Consider the following 12,214-nt stretch of genomic DNA (forward strand, 5'->3'; position numbering starts at 1 on the left):
TCTTTCTTCTCCCCACCCCCTATCATATGTATTTCCTTTGTTTCTTACTCTTCCACCAGAGGAGAGAGATGGAGGACAGAATTGTGTTGTCATAAGAAGAGATTAGTTTGTTGTACCGCTTCACCACTCGTTAATAAAGATTGATCAGTGTTCTCAGCTCATCCATGAGTCCCTGGTCATCTCTGTCTCCTGCCTGCAAAGCCAGCCTGGTAAAAACGACAGTTTGTGCTCATAATAGAGCAGGGCACACTATCTAAGTGACCTGTCTTACACTGTCTCTGACTTTTCCTCAAAATCTCCTACTGAGTTTATTATTTTCCTCAGTACCATAGTTTTGATGCCCTCTTTAAGTAGATTACATAGCTCTGTTTAATCTGGCATTTATTTCCATTTGGAAGGAGTCTTGCTCCAATGGTGAAGGTAATTATCTCTGCCTTCTTATTATGCTTCATGATCCATGAGGTCCTGGACATAGGAATCTTTGTCTGAACCTGGGTAGTGACCAGAAAGAATCTCATGGTTTGAAGTACTCAACATCACTAGGTTGTTGTGGCAGGTGCTCAGGGTTGATAGGTTACGTGTGACTTTTCATTTACAACACCAACACAGAAGTGCAAAGATGTGAGTTGAGCTTCTAAATCCAGAAATCTACTCACCATTTTTAGTTGTGTGCTGTCAGGTCTCTAAGTCAGGGTTACCCTACAGCAGGTACAAGTGTAGCTGGAGGGCCTCTGTGGTACAGTGGAGTGTCTTCTCCCTCCTGTATTGACAAGGATGGTCTACATAGATGCAGATCCAGATGTGGGAGAAGATGCAGGTACCTCTCCTGCTGACCATCCCCCTGTTAACATGATGGACAATGATGATCTTTGTGTGGAGGAGATGTAGCAATGAGGTGTGGTGCAGTTCTCCTGAGGAAAGAATGGAGAGGGACTCTAGTGTGGTTTGAAGTTTATCAGCAGACCCAGATCTGAGACCATTTCTGAACCCAAGGGGCCGTTAGCACAAAAACTGAGGTGTGTAGCCAGCATGTATCCCCCAAATTCTCTGATCATCTCCCATAGGGTTCAAAAAGAAAATGAAGACTGTGAGACTTGTTCCCTTGACATATAAAGGATTTATTATCTCATATAAGTAAACTTAGATTTAAATCATTGTTGTTTAATGAAAATAGCAATAGGGATATTATTATCTCTTTGATTCTATCAAATTATCATGTGTCTGAGAATGAAGTGAGGCATATTCAGTCTCATACTACCTGGAACTGATCTTGCTTTTTTCCCTACTACAGATTTCCTGAAAACAGGGCAAGATAGTCTGTGACTTTTTAAAAATTTTTTATTATTTTTATTTTTTATTTAAGAAAGGATAAATTAACAAAACCATAGGGTAGGAGGGGTACAATTCCACACAATTCCCACCACCCAATCTCCATATCCCATCCCTTCCCCTGATAGCTTTCCCATTCTCTATCCCTCTGGGAGCATGGTCCCAGGGTCTTTGTGGGTTGCAGAATGTGGAAGGTCTGGCTTCTGTAATTGCTTCCCCGCTGAACATGGACGTTGACTGGTTGGTCCATACTCCCAGTCTGCCTCTCTCTTTCCCTAGTAGGGTACACTACACTCTGGGGAAGCTGAGCTCCAGGACACATTGGTGGGGTCTTCAGTCCAGGGAAGCCTGGCCGGCATCCTGATGACTTTTAACCAAGCCATGTATGTAAAAGTAAGAATTCATTATTCTAGATAGTGAAAAATAGTCATAGGAGCATTACTAAAGAATTATCAGTAATAAATTCAGAAGATAACTAGATAAGTTATTATTAAGTTTATTTATTTTTTTTTTTAGATTTGGAAGGAGCCCACCAGCATATATGAGTTTATACATTAATTTTAGAAACATAGCATAGATGAATAAGCATCATTCTTACCCACTTTAGTAGACTATGCACTAATGATTGTATTTCCAGGTTTTTGTGGAAGAATTATGACAACACAAAGCTGAAAAATTAAAAATAAATAGCAAAGTAAAATATGAAATAGAGTCAGATTTCCTACAAATAAACTTATCAAAGAAATAGAAGATTTATTTGAGCCAGTTGACTTGGGTTTTTAAAAAAATGATTATTTGGGTGCTTGTGAATAGTGATACAGTTACAGAATCAAGGAGAAGATACTATGTTTAGATGATTTTGTAGAACTTAAAGTTGTACACATTCTGTATTCTATGAATGTGCATCTGACCCCATCCCTTTCCTGTTCCATGCATACATATCATAATAAAGGAACAGAGTCATAAGATAATGCTCAGGCTTCAAGATCAGAGAGGTTTAATAATCCCAGTGCTCCCAATTTTTCTGTCCTTTGGGACACAAGGAATCTAATCAGTCCTCAATTTGTTCAGTTTCTTCTGCCTGTTTTACTTTCTGTTCTCAGCCAGTTCTACTGATCACTGTTACCCATTTATTTGCATTTGGGGCTTTTCAATTATGCTAGAATAATTTGTCACCCAGTTAATTTACCTGGCAATACAGTCACCTTATTTTGAGAGTGGTAAAAGTTTTAATTAAATTAGTTATTTGAACAGTCAACCAGTTTTCTGAAATTATTGGTCAGTGATCGACTAGTTATCTCAACGTCATCATCATACCACAAAGTATATTCCATTTCATAATATGTGAATCATGCATCATTGATTTTGCTACCTCTCAGAAGCCAATCATTTATTCAACAGTATACATTTGGTGATAATCACATACAAACCAGCATTTGATGTAATGTATATATATTTGACATATCATCATCAATAGAGAATTATTCTTATCCATAAAGTGTTTTACATTCTACCAAGATAAGATAAAACCCTTGCTGGAGACGTAGCATACCTACCTGCCTTGCCACAGTCTGGCTCAAGCTCAAGCCTCAGCACTACATGGAAGGTGTCATAGCACTTGAAGAAACTATGATGCTATCATTTCTCTTCTTTCTGTATCTATCTGACTGGGAAAAAATGCAGAGAACACAAAAAGTCATGTTTGCATGAGACCCTGTTTTCTCTCTCTGTTTCAAGCAAAAGCCAAAATTTGTCTATTTTAAATTGTACACACTGAAAAGGTCAGTCAGTTGCTGCACTGAGAATGGATTTGAAAATGATGGAAAGTAGGATTACTGTAGGTAACTGTTGCAGTGACCCTGTGGATAACAACAATGCAAATTCAGACTGTGATTATAGCAGCTTGTCAGTGACAAGTTGCTGAATTCTGGATAGATTCTGACTGGAGCTACCAGTTACTAATGGAATGAACATGGGCTCAAGAAATTGAGATAGAGGTGATCAAAATCTTGGTTGATATATGAAATTATCAAGTTGCCATCACTGAGATGGAGAAATTGTGTTTTGGGGAGGGGCACAGAAGGTAATGAGTGAAGAGTCAAGAATAGGGAAGGGGTCCTGGCAGTAGTGCAGTGAATTAAGCGCACATGTGAAGCGCCCTTAAGGACCAGTGTAAGGATCTTGGTCCAAGACCCTGGCTCCCCACCTGCAGGGGAGTTGCTTCATAGGCAGTGAAGCAGGTCTGCAGATGTCTTTCTTTCTCTCTCCCTCTCTTCCCCTCCTCTCTCAATTTCTCTCTATCTAACAACAACAATAACAGTAAGGGTAACAAAATGGGGAAAATGGCCTCTAAGAGCCATAGATTTGTAGTGCAGGCACTGAGCCCCAGCAATAACCTTGCAGGCAAAAAAAAAAAAAAAAAAGAATAGGGGATATTATGAAATACATGAATTTAAAGATGCTTGCTGTTTAGGAACTAGAATGCTAATGGGAACAAAAGGAACATAGACATTGAGAAGGGAGTCAAAAGGGGGCAGAATAAAAAAAAAAACACAGATCCTTGAGAAGCTTGGAATGGATGGGATGAAGTAGATTTCAGCTGGATTCATGACAAGATTCAGGGAGGTACCAGAGACCTAGTACAGATTTCTCACTAGGGAGGGGCTGCCTCTGGGTCTCCTCTTCACCTGTGCAAAAAGCAAAAGGCCTGAGTGGGTGGTGATATTCTTTTACCCATTAGACTTCCCGTCTTGGTAAAGGGTGGAGACCCCAAAGGTGGTGTGATCTCAGACAAGTAACTCTCCTGATTCTCAGGGGAAAGAGATTTTCCTGCTCTGAGTATATGATTTTGACATGATTTCTTTCTGGAGATTGGTTATACAATGATATGAACACTCAGGCGTTGCACTAAGTTCACAGGCCTCATTTAACTACTGATCTTGGGAAGGCATGATCTGAGATCCAGGGGAAAATCCACTTTTACACAGATCATGAATGGGAAAGATCTGGGATATGCATGCATGATCTATATAGTATAATTAAGAGGATATAAGTATCTATCATTATTACACATACTTGCAAATGAGAGATAGGGATATTTCTTTTTTATTTTTAATTGCCACCAGAGTTATCGCTGGAGTTCCATGCCTAAACAACGAATCCACAGTTCCCTGTGTCCATTTTTTCCCTTTTAAAAAGGTGTGATAGAGATGGAGAGAAATAGGAGAAGAGATGGAGAAATAAAGGGAGACAGAGAGACACCTGCAGGCTGCTTCACTGTTTGTGAAGCTTCCACCCTGCAAGTTGAGAATGGGCTCAAACTTAGGTCTTAGTTCTAAGCACTTAGTCCTTAGCACTTGTGTGCTTTACTTGTTGAGCCACCACCCAGCCAGAAGGGAATTTTTTGCCTATGGTGAAATATATGTATCAAACAAATCTTTATTTAATATAATCATTTGTCATTAAAGTATGTAGAGATAGAAGAGTTTGAGAGTTTTCTACTTCTAGATTTATTATGCTCCCCCAAAAGCAAATATTTTGAAAGAAATATGATAAAAATCTAGAAAGAATGGTGAGCTAGTTGTATTAGTGGAAAGTAACCAAAAGCTTTATTTAAAAAAAATAATCTATTTGGAAAAGTAAAACACCTTGAAATCAAAGACAGACTTAAAGAGAATTTATATCTTTTCTGATTATTATAAAAAATATCGACTAAATATATCATTAATTAATACTTGTTTGGCATTTTGATATTTTAGCCAATTTGTTAGCAATTATTTATATGTCACAGACACAGCAAAATGTGGGACATGTAAAAGAAAAAAAAAATAATGCTAAACACCATGGAAGCCAATATATTGAAAATCATACCTTATTCTTTTCTATCTAGTAACTCCTTAAAAAAAAATCTAAGTATTGGGAGTCAGGCGGTGGCGCAGTGGGTTAAGCGCACGTGGCGCAAAGCGCAGGGACCGGCGTAAGGCTCCCGGTTCGAGCCCCCGGCTCACGGGCGGTGAAGCAGGTCTGCAGGTGTCTATCTTTCTCTCCCCTCTCTCTCTGTCTTCCCCTCCTCTCTCCATTTCTCTCTGTCCTATCCAACAACAAAGCAACGTCAACAATGGCAATAATAACCGCAACGAGGCTGCAACAACTAGGGCAACAAAAAGGGGGAAAAATGGCCTCCAGGAGCGGTGGATTCATGGTGCAGGCACCGAGCCCAGCAATAACCCTGGAGGAAAAAAAAAACTAAGTATTTTTGTTTATATGCCAGTGAGTATATTCTTCATTACTTTCATGTGTGTTCCACCATCCTGCCCTGCAAAATCCAGACCTCATTATTAGCCCAGTAGTAACCATTGATGACACAGGAAACTTAAATGCATAACCATTTAGATTCTGTTCATCTATTCCCTCAAGCATTCTCAGGAAGATCTGAGTTTGGTTGAGCTGGGCTGAGCCAGGATACAGTGCTGTAAATCAATATTTCTCAGTGATGCAGTAGAATAAATAAATAAACACATAAAGTATAATTGACAGTAACCTTTCAATGTATTTTTTTTTCTGTTAAAACCAATATGAAACCTACCACTTTTAGGCTGCTTTTTCTGCTAGGCAGAATTCCAAAGAACATCGTGCAAGTCTGGAGTTACTCTCATTATTATTAAGTTATGAATTTGTAGTATTTATTGTTGTTCATTGGTATAATAAAATGCTAGAAAGTACTATCATTTAGTAGGTAATATATGTGGGAAAGATTAGTTACCAGTTCAATAAAAGAAGTATGAATATAAGGACAAAATCTCAAGATTGCAGTATTTGCAGCATCTCTTGCATCTAGGATATTCATCAGCCCATAAGAACATGGATTAAATTTTCTGATGATACTGAGGATTTTTTTTTCATTAAGGTCAAAGTGGTTTCCCTGTGAATAGTAAAATCACTATTAAGCTAAACTGTGTTTTCATTACTTTATAGATTGAAATTAAAATTGAATCCAGAAATTTTAAAGAGCAATTCAGAACAAGATCTTTATAAAGTCTGAGTATAGTTATCAAAAGTTTAGTCCCATAAGATAAATAATTATCAGCTTTGGTAAAGGCTGCTCATGGCTGTAGAGGGGTCTAAAAGTTTACCAGCTAGAAGAGTCATAAGCTTTCAGTTCCTAGGAGAAGTAGCCATGGCATATACCTGGCTTACTTCCGTAGAGATGCTTCTGAAGAGGATAAGAAGCAGCAGCTAAAGAGAGCGGCTTCTGGCTGGCTGTACTTTTGTCTATCCAGCCCACCCACAATGCTTTGTACACCAGCACAGACTGGATCCACCCACAGTCCACCATGTGCCTGTGCAGATCACTGCATACTCTGTCGTCAAGGCTGACGTCAGCACTTTGCCGGGACTTCCATCCATGGTCACCCATATACTGCATCAACATAGGATGACATATCACTAGGAAACAATACTTAACTAATAAAAGTGACAAAAGATTTAAGAGTAAAATACAGGTGATTACATAGCTCTGCATTAATTTGCCTGTTTTTGTACAGAGGACATAAGATTTATGTAAGTAATGAGATGTGAATTATACTGATAAAACAAAAATATTTACCCTCTAGGCAAACAACCCAACAGATTAAGAAAACATTTTAGGGGGCTAGGCAGTGGTACACCTAGTTAAGTGCACATAGTACTATACACAAGAATATATGCAAGAACCTGGGTTCGAGCCCCTACTTCCCATCTGCAGCGAGGATGCTTAATGAGCAGTGAAGCAGGTCTGCAGGTGTCTCTATCTTTCTCCCTCTCTGCCTCCCCATCCCTTATCAATTTCTCTGTCCTATCCCATAAAATGGAGGGGGGAGTGGATGAAGGAAGCAGTGGATCCCCAGAGATAAACCTGGAGGTAAAAGAAAAAAGAAAAATATTTTAAAATCTCCTATTCAGTTAAGTACAGTAGTTCTAGATAGCCTTTCTTTTCATTCTAGAATACGAAGAGGACTAAGTTCAACCTTTATGTAAGTATACTACTGATATTATTGTTGATTTAAAATCACTGTAATAGCAATCCAATATTAGTTATTTGATAATAGATAAAATTTGGTCTCTTATTAAAAAATAACCAGTCTGACCTCTAGAACAAATTTATTTTCTTTTTGTTAACAAAATCCATCACTATGCTTCATACTTTTTTTGTTGTTAAAAAAGTATGTTCTTTTCCCTGCATATTGTTGCTTGGAATTTTTTTTTTAAATAGGCGGGTGACTTCATATCTGTCTAATTCTGAGTTTAACTTATACTGTCATGCATTCTTCTTTACATGCCAAGCACTCCATTGGCCTGAGCACACTAAATTTTATGAATTTTGCCTTCAAGATTCCATTAGCAGAAGTCTTTGGCCTATGTATACATCACTCCTCCTAGACCCTCTGGTTTTTATCCTTAATTATAAGTACACAAGTGAGAGAAGGCAAAGAAAAAGTGACTATTTTTTGGAAGAAAGTGATCAATAAAAGTCAACAATGTTGTATCAAATATTTACCATTGTTATAATATCCAAGAAACTGCTTTGTACAAGCATTTTCCCTTGCCAGTCTAAATTGTTTTGAAAAGGTACAAGATATATTATTTCTTTCTCAATTGGGCATGCAGGGAAAGATCTAGAGGAGTTGATTTTATAATTTTTCTTTCTCTGGCTAAGGTCAGTTTTCTAGAATCCCTTCACTCATGCCAGAGTATATATACTTTCTTCTAGTTCTCAACTACTTGAAAGAAACTGTAGGAGAGGAAAGTAAAGTTTCATCTACCATTCTATGTTTTGGGGTGATATTTCCTTTATAATAATAGATGATGTATAGAAGGAAAACAAATAAAAACTTACTAGTCTTATGTTAGCTTCTGGTATACTTGGGCAAGATCAAGTAAAACTGAATAACTCCCTGAAATAACTCAAAATCAATTCCTTAAACAAGTCTTCATCTGAAGCCAAAAGACAAGTAGTGCAGGACAGGCATAGTAAAGGAGAATCTGATTGCTATCTATATTGGATTTACCGCCTTCTCTCCTGACAAGTGTCTTGAGATTGAATCACTCCCCTACTTCTGACCTAGTATGATGGATAACCCCCTACACATGAGTAATTTACCTTCTACATGGAAATGTCACTTACAACATGGTGTAATTTCCTTGGGTTCAGAGATAGTCCTATGCCTGTTTTCCACAAATGATGAAATTCAAAAGTTATCAGCAAAGACCTATTTTGGAATGACAAAGTAAGTTGCCTTATAGATCCCTCTGACTCAGAAACTCACGGTGTTGTTAATGAGTTGAAAGTAAAGAACAGAAAAATAAAACTTCTTGACTAATAAAAGTAGCTGCCTACTTTCCACTCTGGTACAACTAAGTAAACTCATTTTATACTGTTCTCACTTTGTTCTTTGGACCAGCTGTGTAGATCACCTGGGAGGATTTTTGGATATGTAGGCATTCATAGCATTAAAAAATATAATGTTGGGAGTGAGATACTCTATTGAAATCCAGGGAAATACCCACAAACTGGGAGTTCAGATTATCCAGACTTGACTCAACACTTCCATGGTTATCCCCTTGTGGACAGGATAGGATGAAATGTCTATTTCCACAATTCATCCTTAGCCCTTTCTGCTCTCTCTATCACGCAATATCTGCCTTCTCAGAGCCCCCTTCACATCTTTGTTCCTCAGGGTGTAAATCAGGGGGTTCAGGAGAGGGGTGACAATACTATAGAAGAGGGTGAGAAACTTGCCCTGGTCTTGGGAAGAGCTGTTTCCTGGTTGCATGTACATATAGATGATGTTCCCATAGAAAAGGGAGACCACTGTGAGGTGGGAGCCACAGGTGTTGAAGACTTTTTGCAAGCCTGATCCTGAGCGGATCTGTAACACAGCTTTCACAATGTAACCATAGGAGATCAGAATAAACATTAGGGGTATCAGCACAATTATCACTGCCATAAGAAAGACAGTGCCCTCAACAGCGGCTGTATTGACACATGCTATTCGGATGAGAGCAGGTACTTCACATAGAAAGTGGTTCACTCTGTTGTGCTCACAGCGAGGCAAATGCAGGGTGAGTGGTGTTATGAACATGGAGTTACCAATTCCACAGAAATAGGCTACTGACACCAAACCCATGCAGAGTCTTGGGTTCATGATCACCATGTAGTGCAGGGGTTTACACACTGCAACAAACCTATCGTACGCCATAACAGATAGGAGTAGACACTCAACACCACCCAGACCAAGGAATAGGAAGAGCTGGATGGCACAGCCTGTGTAGCTAATGGTCTTGTCTGGCCCATGGAGATTATAGAGCAGTTGCGGGATGGAGCTGGTGGTGAAGCAGAGGTCCAAGAAGGACAAGTGAGTGAGGAAAAAGTACATGGGAGTTTGGAGTTGGGGATCTAGCTTGGACACCAGGATAATGGTGGTGTTGCCTACCAGGGTCAGGAGATAGGCAACCAAGATGACCACAAAGAGGATCCTCTCCAGATGGGGTCGGTCAGAAAACCCTAAAAGGATGAAATGTCCTTGGGTGCTCTTGTTAGTTCCATCCATACCTTCAGCACCTGAGGGAAAATATTGAAACTGATCATGGTAACAGATAATGTAAGAGAATGCTATGCTTTTTCCATTTATTTCTTCATTTATCCCCTGCAATGGGGAAGTGGAGTTGGTACTTTATCATACACTATCACATGAAATGAAACAGAGGCAGTTGTATATTAGATAGATCACCATTTCTAGGGAGGGTGGAAGTGATTTTGAATCCAAGCAGTAAGTATTAGAGTCCTCTTCCTTGAGTATTAGTACTTCCTCTATTTTCAAGGGCAGGAAGGATAAATACATCATGGTCTCAGCATCGAGTTGAGATACAAGTTCTAAGACTGCTGTTATAACCTTAGAGGGAGATCTGAAATAATTAATAAATATTTTAGGAGAGTCTATTATATGCCAAATACAATATCTTTTCACTATGCTAAAGCCACACATCATTTATTTGATCATTATTTTTGAGGTAACTTAAAAATACTAAGCTTGATAAATAATATGTCAGGCAGTAGACTATTATAAAAGCAACAAATAAAATTAATCTTTCTCAGTTGGGTCTCCTGTTGAAGAAATAAAGTAATTTTTCTTCTTAGGTATATGTACTCTTAGAGAAGATAAATCAGAATTTTGTATGAAAAGATGTTTTTGCTAGTAATTCACAAATTTGTGCAGCAATGTCCTTCAGACTGTAGTTCTAAGTATGGACCAAATTCAGAGTAAACTTATAAACTTACTTGTAGAGAAAATTCTAGTAATTCAAGTTATAGTCCTGATTTTTCTTGCTAAGTTTATATATTTTTTTAATAAGATACAGTTATGATAACCTTCTTTAAAGCAGAAAAATGCATTTCACTTTCTATTTTAAAAAGTCTTTGCCATAAGAACACTAATATAAACATATAAAAAATATGAACAATTTTAAAGAAATACAACTTAGTTACTTTAGGCTATATTTCAAAAACTGTTTTTCCAGAAATTGACAGAAAACATGAAGCAACATAAAAAAATAACTGTTTTTATGTTGCTTCATGTTTCCTGTCAATAGTAAGCAATTCAAAGGAAGAGAAAAAGAGCCACATGACTTTAAAACACTAGAATTTTGGGGGGACTGGGTGGTGGTGCAGTGGGTTAAGCACCCATAGCATGAAGCTCAAGGATTCAAGTTTGAGCTCCGGCTCTCCACCTCCAGGGGTGGGAGTGGATAGCTTTACAAGCTGTGAAGCAAGTCTGCAGGTGCCTATCTTTCTCTGTCCCTCTTTGTCTTCCCCTCCTCTCTCAATTTCTTTGTCCTCTCATCCAAGTACTAACCAGGCCCAACCCTGCTTAGCTTATGAGATGAGGCGTGTTCGGGTGGTATGACTGTAGATGATTTCTCTGTCCTAACCAACAACAATAGCAATAACAACAATAACAGTGTCAACAATAGCAACAAAATGGAAAAAATGGCTTACAGGAGCAGTAGATTCTCAGTGTAGGCACTGAGCCCCAGCAATAACCCTGGAAGAAAAAAAATGGAATTTTTCTAAGTGGTGACTAAGGATATCAAATTTAAACATAAATGCTTAAAGGGGAGAGAGACAGAGACAGAGAGACAACAGCACCTAAGTTCTTTCAGTGCAGTATGGGCCCAGCTTGAACCTGGGTTGTGCACATGGCAAAGCGATGCACTATCCAAGTGAGCTGTTTCACTGACTTGATTTTATTTGTTTATTTATTTATTTATTTTACCTCCAGGGTTATTGCTGGGGCTCGGTGTCTGCACTGCACTATGAACCCACTGCTCCTGGAGGCTATTTTTTCCCATTTTGTTGTTGCTGTTGCTGTTACATAGGACAGAGAGAAATCAAGAGAGGAGGGGAAGACAGGGAGAAGAGAGGAAGAGAGAAACCCACCTGTAGACCTGCTTCACCACTTGTGAAGAGACACCCCTGCACCACTGCCCAATCCCCTCCCCCCTTTTTTAATCATCATTGGGGCGTCACTGCTCCAGGGTATTTTTTTTTTAAGATAGATGGACAAAGACATAGATAGGACAAAGAGAAAAACAGAGAGAAAGATACCACAGCACTAAAGCTTTTGAACTATCTTGCTCACCCTAAGGAGATAATTGTTTTTAATGTGGTGGATTTAGACCTAGGGAAACTGCAGGAAATGAGTCCATTCCCATGAACTCTTACAAGAATTTAGGGATACAGTATTACAGGTAACTTTAAGAAACTTCACATTGCATGTTAACTGAAAAAAGAAACAGTGGTCTTGGGGCCATGTGGACACATTAAGTTGAGTGCACATGCTACAATGAA

General features: G+C 38.6%; 1 protein-coding gene across 1 annotated transcript; it reads right to left on the reverse strand.

Annotated features, from left to right (window-relative positions):
* Window positions 1-8,972: 8,972 nt before the first annotated feature.
* LOC103123128 (olfactory receptor 2W3-like) lies at window positions 8,973-9,917 on the reverse strand. Its single transcript, XM_016192802.1, has one exon. It carries the CDS (start codon window positions 9,915-9,917, stop codon window positions 8,973-8,975), a length of 945 nt encoding a protein of 314 aa, XP_016048288.1.
* Between the last annotated feature and the right edge of the window lie 2,297 nt (window positions 9,918-12,214).

The sequence above is a fragment of the Erinaceus europaeus genome, chromosome 9 (genome assembly GCF_950295315.1).
Source record: "Erinaceus europaeus chromosome 9, mEriEur2.1, whole genome shotgun sequence".
Taxonomy (NCBI): Eukaryota; Metazoa; Chordata; class Mammalia; order Eulipotyphla; family Erinaceidae; genus Erinaceus; species Erinaceus europaeus.

Excerpts from the sequence above, each read along its gene's own strand:
- LOC103123128 (XM_016192802.1), bottom strand. The coding sequence starts at position 9,917 with ATGGATGGAACTAACAAGAGCACCCAAGGACATTTCATCCTTTTAGGG.